The following is a 19,878-nucleotide window of genomic DNA, read 5'->3' on the forward strand; positions in this document are numbered from 1 at the left end:
TTTCTAATAAGTTGCTGTCTTATTTCTGATTTTAGTGTTTGCTATCTAGAGAACTGTTATTCCTTTGAGAAATAGGTAAAACTGTTTCTTTTTCAAGTAGTATGTAATATCACTTTTTATTACTTGAATAATTTTTTTCTCTATCTGATGTGAAAATGATTTGAAGCCTGATACTTCTGTTTTCAGCTATGCTTAACTTGAAAGTGAAGTTGCATTTTGACTGAGCTAATTAGGTGGCTGTCTGCTGCTGGGAAAAGGAGCTCACACTCCTCTGGGGCAGCATCCTGCCCCTTTGCTGCTTTTAGCTCTCAGTTAGGCCAATGCATCTCTTTAACCTGGTACATATTTAGTTTGGGTGTTTCAGTTTGTCATTTGGTAGGAGGGTTTCTTGGTAAGGTTTTGTTGATTTTGTTGAGGTTTTTTTTGTTAGTTTTGGTTTTTTTTCTCCGCAGGATGTAAAAAGTCATCTAGCCAATCTGGAATAAGACAAATATTAAACTCACATAAGATGGAGTTATGAGTGTGCAGAAGGAGAAGAAACACTAAACTCTTCCCTTTCTAGCCTGAGCAAGCAGTAATGTGTAACTGCACCTTGAATCTTCTGCTACATGATATAGTTCTAAATTCACTTTTCAGGAGAAACAGGATATGTGCAACTTCCGTACTAATACGTCATGTAGTAGTGGTTATGAGATTCTCCAGAAGCAACAGAAAGATACAAAACAAAGTACATGAAGATGAGGAGCAACAGATATAGGAGACTTCATACAATAGTAATTTTATCTTGCAATTTTAGAGCTAATGTTAATTTTAACAGCAGTTCTGCAGATCATACTCTAAAGGTGTGTTGCAATCATGCCTCATCTTTTATAGTGATCATCCTAATAGATGGGCAGTTTCAAGGGCCTGTGTTCAGTCTACCCAGCTGAATACCCACTTAGTACTTTCAGTGGTGGCAGGGAAGAATTTGTGTTGAACAAGCAAACTCAGTCAGTCAGAACATTCTTCAGTCTTACCTGTTTCAGTAAGCAATGGCTTTTTTGTTATCCCTGTGCAGAGTGGTGGCAGTGCTTTTAAGCACATAAGTGGATGTGGAAATTGTGAAGGTAGGTGTTGTGGTTTAGGAATGGTATTCCTCACCAAACCACGCACCACTCAGTCTCATTCCCCTGTTTTCCTCTCTCCCTCCATGCTACATCAGGATGGAGATGAGAATTGGAGGCACAAAGGGTAAAGATTGTGGGTTGAGATAAGAGCAGTTTTCTGGAGACAGCAATGAGATAAGAAAACAGCAAAAGCAACAGTACTAATGACAGAGGGCATAAGAAAAGAAATTATTCATATGGAGGAGAAAAATAACAGATAATATCAGATTACTCCCTCTGCCATGTTTTCTCGACTGGAAAGAACCCCTTCTCTCTGGAAGAAAGTCCCTTTCCACTGCCCCTGGCAATGATGTAAGGTGGTATAGAAGAACTCAAACCTAAATGTACAATACTGAATGGATGAGGTAGTTTGTATTTAAAGGCCAGAAAAAACATCATGAAGTCTGGCAGAAATTGTGCTAGATGGTTTCTAAAGAGTAGAACACTTCCCAGTAAAAGAAATAAAGAAATAAACATTTGTGTCTGTAGTTTTATACATCAAAACACACAAACTATGGAAACCTTGTGATCAAGAATCTGTCTTATAATTTGTGAAAGGACTGAATAATACTGAGTGATAATAATGAAATCCAATACCTCATACCCTGAAGAACATTGGATGTTCTATGTAGACAGTACTTGATTGGCTTGATAAAAGCACAAGTGCTATACAACTTCAGTTTGTATGTGTACTGGTTTTTGGTGCTCTTCAGTCATTTTGGGACTAGAACATCTTGATTTACATGGGTTCTTTCTGAATTAATCTGCAGCTTAGGCAGCATTCTTGTGTGTAAAAACAGTGGCTGCCTAGTTACTTATATCTTCCTCAGTGTGTAAGCATTTTTTATTGTGAGGATTTACTTTTAAGAAGGTTGTAATTTAACTATGTTAACTGGTCTTTTTTGGTAGAAGTTGGTGGGAGGCGAAAGTTTTATATAATAGGCCTTACTGTGAAGGTGATGTGGAATGTAAAATTCTTTTGTGCTTTATTTAAAAAGATATGAGTGAACAAGTACAAAAAATAATTTTGCATTATTTTTTTTCTAGGAATGGTGTTTGTGCATTGACTAGAGGAGATGGGGGGAAGCAACCTAAAATCTCTGCTTTTATTCTATCTATGCTAGCAAGGTTTGAGCTGTAATAAGAAGATATTTGTCATCACTTCTGACAAGTCGTACCATCTGCTAAATGTCTTGTCAGAGTTTTTTTTGAGGAATATCTTTAACATTTTAAAATAATAATCTGTTTGATTTCGAGATCTAAAAACATCCAAGCACTTATTTGAGTTAGTAAGTTTCAATTTCAATTTAGTAGTGAGAGATTTAATTTTTGCTTTAATGTACTATGTGTTTGTGTTCATTCACTGGAGACCATTATCATTAGCAGTTTTACGGCACACAGCTTCATCTTATGTAGTTAGAGAGACTAATTAGAAGATACCAAATGACAGACCAAACTCCCCCAAATCCCCCTAGACTTAAAGTACTTAATATAACACTTTTTTCCTTGTATTCTCTCCTTTAATTTAAAGGATTTCCTGATACTGAGAGCTTTCTTCTGCAGTTGCCTTATGTAAGTGTAGATTATAAACTTCTGGTTTTGTATGTTTAGGTCAACCTGAAGAGACCATGCCCATTTTGGGCTGATGATGGCCATTGTTCTATCAAAGATTGTCATGTAGAGCCTTGTCCTGAGGTAAGGATCAAATAATATCTAATAGAAAAAGAAGTTTGGGCTAAAAATTTGCCAGTTTGAAGTGGCTAGTATTATAGTAACAATACTTACTAGCGAGAACTTAAGTAAAAGTGACAAATTTCCATTCCAAAAGTAGAAATACAACCAAGATATTTTAAAGTCTTAGTCACTTTATAAACAAAGCAGGTAGCTTCAAGAATAAGTCTCTTCTGAGCTCTAGCACCATTTTGCATATAACATGTTGAGAAGGTAAAGGAGCAAGTTAGTTTTTCAAAAAACAAGTTTGCTTTGACCTCTGTAGGAACAATACTTAATTTGTAGATTTTAATCAAGCATAAACATTTCTATGAGCAGTGTAAAAGCTGTTGTTTTGGTTTTTTTAGAGCAAAATACCTGTCGGAATTAAGGCTGGGAGCTCTAATAAAGTAAGTACTCCTTTATTTTTGAAATTCTTTCCGTTTTTTTTTTTGTTGTTGTTGTTGTTTGTTTTTTATTTTTAATCTTAATTTTGCAACAGCTATGTGACTTTTTAGTACAAACCTTCAGTGTTTGCGTACTGATGAAATAGGTAAGATAACTGATCAATTCCTGTTTGTGGCTTTACCTTTTCACCTGTGTGTATATAGTGTTTCTGACATAGCTGGTACTGTCATGTCAAGTATGTTGTTGCTGAAAAGCTGGTGCAGACTGAACCAATGAATGACAAGGGACAGCAGTGCATGGCCACACAATGCCTGATGCAAAATTGTTGCCTCATTTCTGAACACAGGTCACCTCTTAAAAAGCTATAATCGAAGATGCACAGAGGCAGTAGCAGTGCAATCTTTTAAAACAATCATAAATAATCACATCTAGTATTAAAAAAACCCAAATGATTGCATGGAGTTCTGCTATGGCTTGTTTTCAAGAGGTCATTAGTCCAGAGATTATTTGGTCATTAGTCAAAAGAGAGCTAAGGCCAAAGTGGCCAGTGCAAACTTAAGCAGTCAGTCTGTGCTGTTGGCTTTTGCTTGCATCTCTCTGAGCCATCACCAAGTGATTTTAGCAAAGCCAAAAAGGTCAAGAGGCTACATATGCCTAGGAAAAGAAGTCAGAGCAGAAACACTACCCACACATCTCAAACACAGTGCCCAAGAACGAGGGTTTTAGCAATTGATGGGGTAATGGTGCCCAAATGAGAGATCTTCCCCACTGAGTGCCTTGACTGTGTGGACACTTACCTCTTGATTAACGATCATATCTCTATCCTCCCCAGTGCTGTCTACCTCACTGGGCAAGACTGAGTGTAGTTCACCATATCATAAAGCACTTAGGAAAAGGACTGTTTGCATTAGGTTTAGATCTCATGCCAAGAAAGATTGGAGAGATAGCTGAGATGAATACTCCATTGTGAATTGATGACTTGTATGATGGGTCTGGAACAGAGCAGGCAACTCTGTCCAATCTCTAGCTCAAGAGGAAGTCTTGTTTCTTTTATACATACATTAACTCATTTAAAGGTACCTGGTAATCAAAGAAGAGAAACCTTTCCCACTGACATGATCTAAATATCAGTCATTCTCCATTCCAGCACAAGCAGCAGTAGTTGTTTTGAAAAGCTGACACTGTCTCTGGGTAGCAGATCTTGTGTTTTAGCCAAATTACCTGTTGCCTGTTTTCTTTTTCATTCACTCTTTTATCTTCCAACTTGATTGCAGAGAAAATGACTCCTGGAATAACATCATGCCTCCTAAAGAGAGGGACTGTGAGGCTTTAAAGACTGTTTCAGAAAGGATTTTTGTAGCAGGCATTTGAGCTTCCTGATTGATTAATCTTGAGAGCCATAAATAAGTTGTTAAATAGTAACCAAAGAGTATGCTGTTCTTTAGATACTTCACATGAGCATATCAAATTGGATTTAGGAGTGACAAAACAGATGCCTTTTGCTTTCACCAGAATAGAGAAAGTGGGATAGATTCTATGGGAAAGCTGTCGTTTGCTGTATGCACACTACAGTGGTTTCCTTTGAGTTGTCTTGCAGGTTGTTGAAACCAGCTACAGTACTGAAAGTCAGGCAATTCTGTACTTCTAATCTGCAGTAGAAGACACTAATATGTGCTGCTTTTCTGTTAGAGAAGCAAATGCTTCTGGTTGAAAATTGTCCTCAGAATGGACATAAATCTCACCCATGCCATTTTCTTACTTCTTATGGTTCAGTTAAATGATCTTTTGTAGAACCAGTTAAAAATTGACAATTGCATTTAGGATCCTTTTTGAGGAAATATCAAATTCATTTGGGTATGAATGTTTTGTTTCAATGACTGTGCAAGTACTGTGCTATTAGCCTGTGTCAATTTCCCATTTGGGGAAGTCTTGCACCTTATGGCTTATCTGTAAAGTACTGGGATAAAATAAAAAAAGGGATGGTTTTTTTTTTTTCCTGAGGACATATATGTCCAATTTCTCTCTTTGATCTTGATAGTGTCGGTCTTGGAAAGCTGAAAATAACCAAAGGCGTCTTTTTTAATAGTGAGAGTTATAATCTCTTGAGTAGATACACTCATGGTAGAATCCTGTAGAGAGGTTTTCTGTGGCTTCTGTCCAGTTTCCCATTGCCTTTCTCCCCTAATGTAGAGAAGCTTGTAAACTTCTAGTTTTATTTAGGTTCTTATGGGGGATTTTATTTTTTATTTTCTGAACAATGAAGAAAACAGTTCTTTTGAATGTTCATCTAGCTGCAAAAACCAAGGTTACACTTGTACAGCTTCCCCATAGGAGTGCAGTTAGCAGTAGAGGGTGTCTTTTTCTTGACACCACCATAAGCCTTTTGAAATAGTGCTGGTAGAGGCACCCAGTAATTTCATTTTCTACAGCTCTGTTGCATTTGAGTGGTTGAGTGCATATTTTGTGGCTAGACATTAAAGCTGTATTAATCTTTGAAGCAAGGGATAGGATACAGAAACTCCAGGTTACAACATTCAACTTTGTAATTCACTTCCTGCCCTTCTCTGTTTTTTTTTCCCACTAACTGGCCTTAGGAGATCCTGGCTAGCAAGAACAGATATTTTGTCCTGATCTTGTCAGAAGTCACAGAGCACTGATCTGACAACTATTGCTGTTAAACACTGGAGAATAGGAAAGGCTGGAAACATGTTTTGAGACCTGAATTTTCATTTTGTTAGAAACCTTAAATTTAGGATTCTAATCTTGGCAGTAACCATTTTTTCACTTCAGGATAGGGGCTGGTTTGCAATTCTAGACATGTAGAATGTTTACTTCAGCATCTCAGTATGGTATTTCATCAGCAGTATCTGTTTCAGTCTAGGTTAAGGCCATTCCTTGTTCTCATATTTCCATTTAACATCCATACAATGCTAGAGAATGAGGTCCCCCACCTGTCAAATTGAAGAAAATTGAGTGATAAATTCTTTCTAGAGTAAGTATTTATGGGCAAGGACCCTAACAAGATTTAAATTATTTGGTTTTTCTAATCTCCTTCACTTCTTAGGTCTTCTGCTCTTTTTCCTTGTGTTAGTTCAGGCAAATGCTCTTTTAAAAAGCAAATTGTTTTACTTACTCATCTGAGCAGTTTTAATTAAATACTTTCCTTTTTTGAGTGATACATATTGTGGTGGTAGTCTGCCTCTGGCATCTTGACCACAGAGCTGTTCTCAGATATTAATTACTCTTTCTTTTAAAATTTATCATTTATTTGTTTTTTTTAAATTGACCTAAGGTTTAGTTGGGAAAAAACACACATACCCCGCCCTCCCTACCCCAATCCAAAAACCTCCAAAAGGAGGAAACCAAGTTTATCTTTTCAGATAGCACCTTTTATATTCCAAAACTTAGAAGAGTTTTTTTAGCTGTAAGGTGACAGACTTAAATTCCCTGCTTACATAACCACATTATTATAGAATAGTGGAATTTAATCTTCAAATGTTTTCCTTAGAAATGTTCCAGAAGTAAGTATTGTAGTGGGTTGCTTTTTAAAAAATACTTCAGAATCAATGTTAAGCTTATGTATTTCAATTCTGTCTTTAAAATAAGCAAAATTTAAGTTCAGCTGAAAAAGCTTTTCTTCCAGACTTGTGCAGATCTGAAGCGAGCCAATGAATTGGATTAAAGGAAACATGAAGGGGGAAATGGCCAAAACTAATAAATATACTTACAGAAATTAAAGAAATGAAATTGGGGTATGATTATACTGGCAAAAATAAAGTGTGTTTATAGGTATGACACTGCTTGTCTTTCAAAGTCATTTTATGAGACTGTAAAAAAGTATCTGAAGCACTCCATGCAGAGTGCCACATAACAAAGAACTCAATTTAAACCAAAGGCAAAACAAAATTTTGACATCTTTAGCTGAATTTCCTGGAACAGTTAAATTCACAGAGCAAAATCAGCCTGATGAACTTAAGTGAAAAAAAAATTGAAGTAAGAAATGTACCAGAACCATATACTGATTCTAAAATAAGCAGATTTCCCCTAATACTAGGGAACTCGCTGCTAAACTTAGAAATACCCAACACCTGTTCTTGAGGATTTCAGTAATTCATTTGCATATTAAATGTGACTTTTTTTACAGTATTCAAAAGCAGCAAATAATTCCAAAGAATTGGAAGACTGTGAGCAAGCTAACAAGCTGGGAGCAGTTAACAGTACCTTAAGGTATGCTGTGATTTACATCAACAGTACAAAAATACTAAGAAAAGAACATTTTATTTTCTGTGTCTGATGTGCTGGTTTTTGTTCTTCATTCTTCCCATAACCTATTAGAAAGTAAAAGGGAAATAATGCAAGAACATCTGAAGGCAAAGGTATTAAATGATAAAATAAATGACCTTTTTTTGTTTAAAGTATGCTTTGATACTGCTTAAAAGAGGTATCTTACAGCATCAAGAGTCAGAAGAAACTTGCAAATAAAACCACCTTGCCTCTATTCTTTTTTCTCAATGACTGTGCTGAATTAAGGGGTTTGGTCCTGCTTTGTCCCACTGTTGCACTGATGTGCCTATTTCTGATCATTCAGTGAACCAGATCAGGGAATTGAGTTACTTTTGTTGTTGGCAAAGCTATTTTTAGCTTGGATCAATTCTCTGATGTTGCTTATTGCATAGCACTCTCCAGGTTGGGTGGGAGGAATTCTGTAGGATGGTGTTGCCCCTGGGTACAAAAGTCTGTGGAACAGCATCTAGAAAACATAGCACTCTACTGGATTCCCCACTTATGAAAAATAAAAATAGAAAAATCAATTCTTCACTGTTAATGGAGGGACATGATGTCTTTGTCCACAAATTTCAGCTGTTCTACCTGGTAAAGATGTTAAAACTGTAAATGGAGAGCTAGAGAAAATGCCTTTATGAGAGTATGATAGATGATTAAAGTTGGGAGAGGACAGGTAATGGATCCTGCAAGTGGAGGACAAGTTTGTGTTTTGTAGGAAAATCTCCATGTTCTCCACCTAGAAGTGTGTTATCCTCTCGGTTTTGAGTTGTTTTCCTTTATAAATTGTATTTCTTGTGGTTATCAAATCTTGTCTGTTGGTAATTACCAGAGAATTTCCTCACCTAATGCCAAGTGTAATCTCTCATATTGTGATTTGGCAGAAGGTTAGAAATGTATCTTGTTATAGAATTACCTCTGAAGAGTTGAGCTGGTGCTAATTTGATCAAACAGAATAGGTTGTTTTTGTTGTTTCAAGGTGCTTCCCTGCACCTGGAGCAGAGTTACCCATCTTAACTCTGCTTACATTTTGCTGTCAGTAGTGTGACATCAGTAGTTCTGTGCTGAACCCAGTCACAGAAGAAAGGTTTTGGCACTGGCTGTGCCTCATAGTGTGGGAACTTCAAACTATATGTCTTTCTAGTACAGTGCACCTTTGAAAATACTGGAGTGAGTGGAATGCCATTATTATTAAAATGTCTTAGGACAAATCATATTCATAGAGTACTTTGGCTTAGGAGAGGGATTTAGACATCTAGTCTCCAAGTGAAAAGTAAGGCACTAAAAATTGTACCTTTTATTAAAAGTACAGGTTATAAAACAGGGTGAGTCCTCCCTCCCCCACCTCAAAGTGACAGCGGCTAAAGTAGTACTTTGAAATGTGTTAAAATGTATTCTAGGAATGTATTTTACCAAGCTCTTACTGAAGGAAGAGATGGCACTGCAGTTTGTTTGAATAATGGTGAAATCTTTGTCTCAACATTGACTTTTGAAAGTATTGTGGGTCATACCTGCTTGAATCTCAGTGCAATTAATAAGGGCTACCTCCATATATTCTCAAGTTTCAGATATACAGACTCAGAATCTACTTCCAATCTATATGTGAGTTGTACTTCTTTCAGAAGCTCTTATTGATATTGTTTATTTAAAAGTTTAAAACAAAATGTCTCTTTTTTCCCCTCAGTAACCAAAGTAAGGAGGCTTTCATTGACTGGGCAAGATACGATGATTCACAGGATCACTTTTGTGAACTTGATGGTAAAATGTTTAAGCTTTTTCAGTGTTTTTTATTTGCTGTCTCATAAAAATGCAAAACATCATGGTTCCTGTACAAATAAGCATTTTTAAAAAGTTTAAATTTTGTCCCAAGTGACAGAAATGTGACAGTTCATATCATACACACAAAGTGCAAATTTTTGCAATTTTTCAAGGAGTGTTTGATAGCCTACACAGTGCACGCTCACCATTACCTCCTTTTAGTATATTGAACAGGAGACATTTATGTAAATAACATGGGAAATGAGAGGGGGCTAACACTTTTTTAAAAAACTTTTTACAAAAAAAATTGCATCTAGCACAAATATAACACAAACGGCTTGCAGCTGGTTATTTCTTACTACTATATTGTTTCGTTGCTATTCTACTGTGCTTGGACTGAGTTTGTTCCTCTTCTAGTCTTGCTGTTTCCAAATGATCTCTGCACCCTTATTTATAAGGACTTTCTTATTGTTAAAACATTAGATACTAGATACTAGATTCTGTCTTTACTCCATGAATGGGAGTCTTTTTATTTGCTTGTAACATTCAAAGCTCAAAAGAATGTTTTTCAGTTAATTGTGAGAATTGCCAGCTTCAGGAGTGACTACTGAAGTCCTTTTGAATAAATACCTTAGAAAGTTTTCTATGCTAGGAATATTTAGGGCATAATGCTAGATGTTTTATCTACCTTTAGGCTTATGTTTGGTGTCACCTGAGAAAGTAGCAGCTGCAGTGAACTTAGCAGCTGCAGTTTTCTTTCAGCACTTCTTCTGTGTCTGATCTGAGTGCTTTCTATATGAGCTGTTTCTGTGACAGCTGATGAGCATTACTGTAGATCTGAACTGTTATATGGAATTATCTGCTGTTGTCTCTACTAACTTCAAGTAGTCTACATACATTTCTTAGTAATACTGAGCTGTGAAAGGTATAGTTGAGGAGCATTTCTTTTAGAAGTAATACTAGCTTAAGTATTACTGATTCTAGCTCCATGTCTCCTTATATCATACCCTGCTGAAGGAGGATATCCCCAGCTGTGTTCTTCCAGTGTGGCTTTTTTTTTTTGCGCTGGCTCTGGTGTGCATCTTTCTGCATGGTAAGCCTACCTAAATAGCGACAAAGTAAGTTACCGTCTCCCTGCCACCTCCCACAGTGCTGTGATGAACTGGCTTGTCGGGTAGTTTATGATCTGGAGCAGGGAGAGTGAGAGAGAATAGCTACTTGGAGTCATGGAGAGGAAGCAGAAACCCTTGCTCTCTTCTCCTCTCTTCCTGTTGGGTTTAATCATAAACTAGATAAGGGAATTGATCTAGCTGAAAAAACTTAGTAACCTGGGTCAGCTTTCCATCTTTCTGTTGCATGGCTTCACAGTGCACATAGACTCAGTTGTATGTAGATAACAAGAAGAAGAATGGGCCCCAAAGTAATTAGGGAGTGTAGGAACTGCTTAGGTTAGCCACACTGTCAAATAAATAAATAAAGCTGTAATTTGACTTTGTCTCATCTGGCACTCATTGTTGTGTGTCTTGTATCAGTCTCCTTTCTTTGTTTTTGCTGCTGCTGCTGAAGCAATGCTTAACTGCTCATGCAGAATCATCTCTTCTTTTTTAGAGAAGTTTCACTCTCTGTGGGGTTTTTTTATATTTGAGGAAGTACTATGTGGCATTTCTTGGCGTGTTCCTGTGAATAAGTCTCTGGACTTTGGGCTTGTATTGTATGTGTGGTTTGTTTAAGCATGGTTGGTCTTGACCTAGAAATTCAAAGAGGGCTGAATTCCTTCTTCTTTTTACTGGCTGTAGCTTGAAACTATTTCTGTTTCTACAGTGTTTTTAAACAGAGAAAATTCTGTTTCACAATTTTCTGTGGATAAGTTACCTGAAATTTATAGTGAACTTCCAAGATGAGGGTATAGCTTGTTGAAAGGCTGCTTAAGTAACATGCTTCTTGTTGCAACCAAGTGATTTGTTTTGCAATATGCTGAAACTTTTGTTCAGTTAAGCCATGTGATTCAGACTTTTCTGCCAGTATACAAGGATATTTGGAGGGAAAATGGCTTTGGTTAATAAATTTACTGTATGTACCAGCTACAAGATGTACTACTTTGATCTTGTCTTTATTGAAAACCCAGTGTATGCAGTATACACATTTCATAAAAGCAAACCCCTCAACCAAATACTGCCAGATAAACCCTAGATTTGGAGGCCTTTTAAAGCAAAACACTATTTGTGCCTTAGCCTAGGGTCAGGGAATGCAGTGCATGTCAAGTGTTTATGGTAGACTTAAGCCACATAGGTAATCATCAGACATTATGGAAATTAGAGACACACAGGAGACTTTGGAATAAATTATATACTTTTGAGCTTTGTATTTAGCATGTATTTTGCTGCATTTTTACATACATGGCACTTAAAATCCAGCTGGAAGACAGAATAGTATGATGAGACCTCTTGTTTGTATTTATTTCTGTGTGACTGGTTAAATTAGATCTTTTCCTATTGATCACTTAGCATATATAACAAAATTTTTCCTATTTAGATGAGAGATCTCCAGATGCACAGTATGTGGATTTGCTGCTGAATCCAGAACGTTACACTGGATACAAGGGGCCTTCTGCTTGGAGAGTATGGAACAGCATTTATGAAGAAAACTGCTTCAAGTAATTGGGAGGGAGAGGAAGCCTGTTTCTTATACTTGTACTTCAGTTTAGCTAAAAACTGATTTGTGTTTTCTCACTTTTTTTCTAGGCCTCGATCTGTCTATCGTCCTTTAAATCCACTGGCGCCTAGTAGGGGTGGGTCTTGCCTGTTTTATTTTCCAATGCACTTCTTTTAACAGAGTGACTGTTGCAGTACAAGTGATACAGATAGCAATCTTCAGTCTGTAGGTGTGCTTTCTGCTTTTTAAATTTCCTTTGTGGAAGTAGCTGTGAATTTTTGATATCTAGACTAAGGCTTGTGGTACTTTATTACATACATGCCTAATCTTATCCCTATTAATGTCAGGTAAGCTGATATGAAAACTAAATGGTAAGTATCAAACTGTTTACTAAGTGTCACACTAGTTTTCCAATTTGAATGCACTCTTGTATTCTTGTTTATTTTTTCAAAAAGCATTTAATTTAGTCAGTTCAATTCATATTTATCCTGGTATAATATAGCTGTAAATTTTTCATCCACAGTGTGTAATATATTGCAAGTGTACAAATAACTGCTTTATTTGAAGGACTGGATACTTAGGAAGAATCAGTTACGTGAAATGCATTTAAAAAAAAATATTCTAATTACTTGGGATTTGTTTTCAAATTTGAATTGAAAGCTATAACCTGCTGTTTCAAATTAATCAGCTTTTCTTTGTCTCATTCCCCTTAAAAATTAACTATTAGCCAATAGATTCAGTTAAAATATCACAATCCACTAAAAAATCAAGATATATCAATATTTATAATTACTAAAAGCGGATCTATTGCTGACACACACAAATAAAAAGAATTGTAATGGTTTAATGCAAGGATCAGAATTTCAGGAAAGAACACTTAATTGATTGTTTAACAAAGCAGACTAAAGACTATGGCTTCCTAACCATATTTCTGAAGCTTTCAAGAATATGTATACCAGCTGCTACTAAGATTTCAATTTCTCAGTGACTTTCATTATTCCAGTGTGTTAAGTCTTGTGTGGTCTTCAGGAACAAGAGTGGAGGGAAGGAAATTAGCCTATTTTTTATAAACTAAGTAAGGTTTCTTGCCCTTTTTGAGTGTTTATAGTAAAGTCTGTGTTTCATTACTACTTTGGTGTGGAAATTTATCTTTTTAATGCTTATGCATTTCTTTTCCTTTTTTCCCCCCCTCTAAGGAGGAGATGATGGTAAGTCATCTTATTTTTCTTGACGTGCAGAAATGAAGTTAGCATTAGGGAGGTTTGGATTTTGGATTTTATTCACTTTACTGTTATTGAATTAGAGAGCAGGAAAGCTATGTTTTTATGCAGGTTGTTGATCAGAAAATGTTTTTAATGGACTTACACTTTCATTTGGAGTAAGGGGAAGGAGTGAATAAGAGCAAAACACAGTTCTCCTCTTGGTTCTTATTCTTGTATCAGAATATGTGTTGTAATAATATTATTAGTTCTTCAAGAACCCTATTGATACTTATGTCAGATCCCTTAAAAGGAGAGGGACAATTTTTGTGTATTTTCTTGAAAGCCCTTGATTTTGGGAAGATTGGGAGAGAGTGGGGAGAAAGTATTTGATCTGCCTACAGTGAGGCAGACTTCAAGATTTTTCAGTCAACTGAAAGTTCTTGGGGAAAAGATCTAAGTCTAAAGGAAGCCTTTAGGCAGGTTGAGGTGAAGGCTCTCAGAACTGCACTCTGCCATCACATCTTTCACTAGCAGTGCAAATAATCAGACTTGTGCTTCCATTCACTGCTGAATGCCCTTACCAGTAGCTTAGGCATGCTCACTCTTGTATTTCTCCTATTCTGTCCAGCAGATTTAGATCAACCTCCAAGTTAGCTGCTTCAGTGCCTATTCTCATTTTAATAGCTAAATTATTTAACTTCACGTCGAGATGGCAGCTGATGTTTTTATGCTTAGTAATATAAAGATGCTGTAATGTTGAAAATGAATACTTTATTTAACTATGTACTTTGTATTTGCAGGAGAATCTTTCTACACGTGGCTAGAAGGTACAGGCTCTTGAATGAGTTAATAGAGTGTTATGTTCACTAGAAGGAACACTGTAGTAGTTTTTTTGTCTCTTCAAGTATTTTTTACAGTGTAGGCTTTTTAATGAATTGTGCAGAGCTTCCAAGTGTTGCTCAAGTGCTTCTTACCTTGATGGTCTTTAAAAATCTTCTCATTTACTTAGACAGCATACTCCTTAAACATTTAAGTGTTTTATCTTTTATAAAGAAGGAGTTCTCTTCATTGCCAGTTACTTTGAATTTTCTGGTGGTTATTTTAGGTGTTTAAGCAGAGGTATTATTAGTAGCAATACTGGTAAGCATTATTGTTTGGAAACAGCTTTAAAGAACATTAAAGACTTTGGTGGCTCTGTTCCCAGTTTGTAATCAAAGTTTGTGTGTTCAGAAGGCAAAGCAATTTTCTTTTTATTCATGTTGAAATGGAAATTATTATTGCAGTAGTAGCAATCAAAATCCCATTTTGGAGGTGTGCAGAAAATTAAGTCAAATGTATTTAATTATAAAATTAGTTCATTCTGCCTTTCCTAGGCCTTTACTTGTCTGGTGATACTGTAAGAAAGCATATAAATTTACATGCCTTTAAAAATGTAATGCCTGTAAGTGAGGACACATGTCAGCCTCACAGGTAGGCTTCTCCATCAGTTCCTCCTGCTTCTATTTGTGGAGTTTGGAGTGGCAGGAAAGTTGCCCAAACATTTTTGAGAGGAACAAACTCTTAAATTTCAAGTGTAGTCCTAACTTTGGTTCTATTGGAATTATGAGTAATTTCTGCATATAAATTATATTCTGATGTCTCAATGCCACTGTATTTCCATTTATGCTGTAGAAGTCTTTATTCATTAAGTCATATTTTTCAAGGTTTTGTCCTGTGCATTTAAATTTTCAGTGAATTTACAGTACAGCTATGAAGAGTTATTTTTGCTCTTTTCCGATGCTGTAAGGTTTTCTGGGCCTTTTGGTGTTTTTCTTTTGGGCCACTCCTCTAAATCAGTGGTAGCTCTAATTGTAATTAAGGTGGGTCAGAGTGTATTTCTGATTTCCAGACCATCAAAATTCAACATTATTTCAAATTTATTGCTCAAACAATGTAGGCATCTTGTTTTTGTGTAGTAATTTATCTATGCCAACTGAACAGATCCTTATTTGACTGTGTTTACTAGAACACTAAAAAAACAATCAAGAAATGTCAAATGTCATTCTTAGTATTGCTTTATATAAAAAATAGGAGGTTAACTTTTCCTATGATGGCTATAAGGGCTTATTAACAATGCTCATATAATTCTTGAAAGTCAGCCATGCGGACTTGTATCAATAAAATGTCAGGGTATGTTCCTTTTGATAAATTATTTCCATTATTTAATGTGATCTGTTTATTGTTTTTCCTGGACAGGTCTGTGCCTTGAGAAAAGAGTGTTTTATAAACTCATTTCTGGACTCCACGCTAGCATCAACTTGCATCTGTGTGCAAATTATCTTCTTGAAGGTATGTAGCTAAAATTGCTAAATGGAATTCTACAATACCTGCAGTATGTATTTTGGTTTTTCTGAAAATTATTGGGGTATGCTTAGTTGCTTTTGTGTTCTAAATATATCTCTTTTACTACTCCTGCCCCCTTTTTTTTAACCTCTGTATAGAGACGTGGGGGAAGCCTCGCTGGGGACCAAATGTGAAAGAGTTCACTCGCCGCTTTGACCCTGCTGAAACGAAAGGAGAAGGCCCAAGGAGGCTCAAGAACTTGTATTTCTTGTACTTGATAGAGCTGCGTGCTTTGTCAAAGGTTGCTCCGTACTTTGAGCGTGCAGTTGTCGACCTTTACACTGGCAATGGCCATGAGGATGCTGAATCTAAAGCTCTCTTACTGGATATCTTCAGGGATACCAAGTAAGGCATAGAGGTTTATCAGTAGTTTGAAATTTTCTGTTGTATTTGGAAGTGAGAAGAGGTGATTCCTTGATAGGATAGGACAAGAGAGTGGAATGAAGAAATCAAATTTTAGTAATGGGAGAGATCAAGGGGAATTTATGTTTGATAGGAGAGATTCATTGTTTTGAGGTTTGAATATACCAGTCTTTAAAAACAAACAAAAAGCACTCATTAACCCCCAAACAAATCAACACCCTAGGCTATTCCCTGTGTGTTGCTTTTTCTGATTCTTCAGTATTAAGATACATGTGATTTATTTTGAAAAGGACAGTAGTACATGCAGTCTTTTAATGGTCCACTGAGTAATCCAGCTTTTATCACAGACTGAACATCTGGTGGTTTGGCCATCCCTTCTTCCTTCTATTTATTCCATAATGTTCTTAAGTTCAGTTTCTTTGCTCTCCTTTTTGCTAGTTTTTGTGATTGGTAACATGTTACGTGGTTTCATTGCTGCCCCTAAGCATGGTCTTGCTAGAGGTAATTGAGATATAGTCAATGATCAGTTGGAAGGCAAACATTAAGCCACTTTCAGTATTAATTTGAACAAAACTCTGAATAACAGATTTCAAGTTAGTGATTGAATAGTAAAACTGATACCACTGAGTAATTTTTTAAGGCCTAATCTGCAAAGATTAGGAACTCTGAAAAATATTTTTCACTGATCTGCTCACCAAGTTTAACTGTAGTTTATGCCAGCATTTGTTTTGATTGCGTTTTGTCTTTATTAGGTCCTTCCATATGCACTTTGATGAAAAGTCCATGTTTGCTGGAGATAAAAAAGGAGCCAAGTCACTGAAGGTAAAACTAGTTTTCTGAATGACATCCAAAATACCCATTTTGAAATTAGGCTGTTATTTTAGAAAGCTCTTCTGCCTACCACAGACATACTGCTAAGAGTAAGGTTTTATCTCTGCCTTTTCTAGAGCTGTATACAAGGCCTTTTAATCAACTTTATGGTAAGGTGCTGTCCTGATCCAAGCAGACTGAAATCTGTGGCTTTGTGCCTTGAGTCTGGCATCAGGATTGTGGCTGGGCAAGTGAATATTACCAGTAAACACAGTGGTGCTTATTTTTAAGTAGAGTATCTGTTTAACATAATTATCTGGATAAAAAGAACCCACCCAGTCATGTTTACTTTATAAAATATAACACAATATACAGTATATTCTTGTAACATAATACTAAACATTAGAAAACATAGTTCCTAGACATGGGAACCTAATGGGAATGCTGTACCTACCCATCAACTTCCAGTGTTAACATGCCACTGGTATAAATTGCAATTCTACACTTGGAGTGGTGCTTGGTAATGATGTTTTATTATTTATTAACACTTATAACGCTTATTACAGTAGTGGTTTGGAATGTCATCAGCATTACAAAAAATATTATTAGAAAAATGGCAGTGTTTTATCAGCCCAGCTAGTGTTTTTTGGACCTTAAAAAATTGAGATCTGTTTAATTAGTTCTGCACTGTGCTTGTTCCCACTCTGTCTGAAGTTGCACAGCAACAATCTGTCCAGAGTTTTGAGGAAAAAATATCTTTTGTGAATTGTAACCTGTTTATCAAAAAAAGTGGTTGGTTCAGAAGGGGTTTGAATAATGGAAGAAAAAGTGGGCAGGGACACAGATACAGTAGCTCAGAAAATTTGGAGAAAGCTGTAGGAAATCAGTGTACAGAATCCAAGCATTACCCTGCATATTCTGTATTTTTGTGGGAATTTTTTTAAGAATTAGCTGTTAGAAGTGGCTTGGAAACCAGATTCTGGGTTTACATGGATCTTTGTTATGGCCTAACTACATAAAACAAGGGTTTTGTTCAGTTTTGGTAAGAGAATTGATATTCTAATGGTACTAGGTTCATTAATGTTCTGTTTTTGTAAAGCTAAGATGTACATTAGCTTAAGCTTTTTTTATTTTGTTTTTAACTGATAGGAAGAATTCAGATTGCATTTCAAGAACATCTCCCGCATAATGGACTGTGTTGGATGTGACAAATGCAGGCTCTGGGGCAAGCTGCAGGTACAGTTTATTTTGTGTAGGTGTGTGTGTTCTGGTAGGGACATGTCCCAAGATAAGCATCTATTTCATTTTGGCTGGACACTTCTTACCTTAGCATTCAGGCTTTCTGCACGTGGTTGGTCCTTGGTATCATTACCTATATATTAGAAATAGATATATGTTAGTTTGCCATACCATTGTAATTTAATTTTTTTCCCCAGTTGTTTATTTCATTTAGTCAATAGCTGTTTAGTGTACTAAAAGGCAGGGTTTGTCTTAAAAGAGATGCTTTTAAAGCAGATGCTTCATGGTGAGATATTGCTAACACTCAATCTGTATTCAGTGATCAGATGAGCCTTGTAGAATAGCTATGGGAAACCTTCCTTTAAATACAGCACTTACTTGTTAGAGAATACAAGTGAGATTTAACTCCACAAATTGAGGTGTAAGAAAAATAAGTAATTCAGATCTTCACATTTTATGCAAATGAATGCAAAAGTGTGCAGTAAAGCTGAAAGTTGAAAACCAGTTTCATTTGCTTGGCACTTAACCGTTTTTATTTTGCTGACAACAGTATTTTAAACCTCAAGACTAATGTTAAATCCAGACTGATAAAAGTTGTTTTGGAGTGCCTGCTGTACTATACCTTTGTATTGCATTAAACTTATCCAAGTGCAATTTTCAAAGAGTTTATAGCATCAAAAATTTGGTGGTCTCTGCTGAATTTCAGGAATTCTGCTTATCCTGTCCTAGTTAATGCTTCTGATCTATTGTTGTTTTTCTTCCTTGCTAAGAACTAAAGAAGGCCAGATTTCCTGACCTATAAAGTTCTCTTGCAGCCAGCTTCAACCACTTTTTGTCAAAATCCAGTGGTTGCTTATGTAGCCCAACTAAAAGTGAAAATAAGAAAAACTACTTCTGTTCTATTCCTGCATAGAAAATGGGGGTTGAAATTGAAACTGCATGGTTTGCCACTGGGATTGAAGGTGGAAAAAGCACATGTGTTGTGATACGTCATTAAAAAAGTTAGTTTGACTTCAAAGGAGAACAGGAGAGGAAAAGGGAAGATGTGCTTGTGCAGGAGTAAGGTAAGAGGCAGGAGGGAGCTGGAAGTGTTGTAATGGACATGTTTTCATATGCTTGACCGAGGAGAAAAGAGATGGGAAAAGAAGATATTAAAAAGACAAGGATGAAGAGCAAATATACTTGAGGAAACAAATATTCTTAAATAAGTGACTGAACCTGATATGTCCTGCATATGTCCTTGATGTCATGCATTTGCATTAGTTCCATGGTTTTTGTACAGTTATTTGGGTTGAGGGTCAGTATATAAGAATTGGTACTAAAGTTTGCCTACATTAGTGTGCTTTTAGCTTTTTTTTATGGTTTTACGAGTTTTTGAAGGAATGATCTTACTGATGTTAAAACATTGAACTTTTCTTATAGACTCAAGGGTTAGGAACTGCTCTGAAGATCTTGTTTTCTGAGAAAGAAATACAGAGCCTTCCTGAGAACAGCCCATCAAAAGGTTTTCAGCTCACACGGCAAGAAATAGTTGCTCTTGTAAATGCCTTTGGAAGGTAAAATGTTATAATTTTAATAGTAGAAAAATATAAAACTTCAGTGTCAGTACTCAGTTTCTGTGGAAAGATAGTATTGTATATGTAGCTGTAGGTTTTTAAAGGCTGAATTACTATCAGTGATACTGATACATTTAATGCCTTCAAACTGAGCATGTGGATTATTAGCCTGAGTCTTCATTCTGTCTCAAGTCTCGTCAATCTACATTCTACAATATGAAATTTGTCTCTTAAATTTGATTAATTTTTTAAAATATCTTCCCTTCAAGTGATGAAACCTTTTAACAACTTTAAAAGAAGTGTACATAGAGCATGCTTTCCTCACCATGTTAGTTCTTCAAATCTTGAATGTAACAATCTGTTCCTGTTTAA

At 36.1% G+C, this 19,878-nt stretch overlaps 1 protein-coding gene across 2 annotated transcripts in view; it reads left to right on the forward strand.

Annotated features, from left to right (window-relative positions):
* The window catches only part of ERO1B (endoplasmic reticulum oxidoreductase 1 beta), a 29,107-nt gene that overhangs the window by 5,250 nt on the left and 3,979 nt on the right, over nt 1-19,878 (forward strand). Inside the window, exons 3-15 of one of the 2 annotated variants that reach the window (XM_056487405.1) lie at nt 2,757-2,840; nt 3,224-3,265; nt 7,408-7,490; nt 9,229-9,302; nt 11,835-11,955; nt 12,044-12,090; nt 13,151-13,162; nt 13,957-13,983; nt 15,392-15,484; nt 15,637-15,883; nt 16,654-16,723; nt 17,861-17,947; nt 19,373-19,506. In XM_056487405.1, the coding sequence (XP_056343380.1) occupies nt 2,757-2,840; nt 3,224-3,265; nt 7,408-7,490; nt 9,229-9,302; nt 11,835-11,955; nt 12,044-12,090; nt 13,151-13,162; nt 13,957-13,983; nt 15,392-15,484; nt 15,637-15,883; nt 16,654-16,723; nt 17,861-17,947; nt 19,373-19,506 (1,121 nt within the window). The remainder of the gene's footprint in view (nt 1-2,756; nt 2,841-3,223; nt 3,266-7,407; nt 7,491-9,228; nt 9,303-11,834; nt 11,956-12,043; nt 12,091-13,150; nt 13,163-13,956; nt 13,984-15,391; nt 15,485-15,636; nt 15,884-16,653; nt 16,724-17,860; nt 17,948-19,372; nt 19,507-19,878) is intronic. The other variant, XM_056487406.1, reaches the window with a different exon arrangement.

Source organism: Oenanthe melanoleuca, chromosome 3 (genome assembly GCF_029582105.1).
Source record: "Oenanthe melanoleuca isolate GR-GAL-2019-014 chromosome 3, OMel1.0, whole genome shotgun sequence".
Classification (NCBI taxonomy): domain Eukaryota; kingdom Metazoa; phylum Chordata; class Aves; order Passeriformes; family Muscicapidae; genus Oenanthe; species Oenanthe melanoleuca.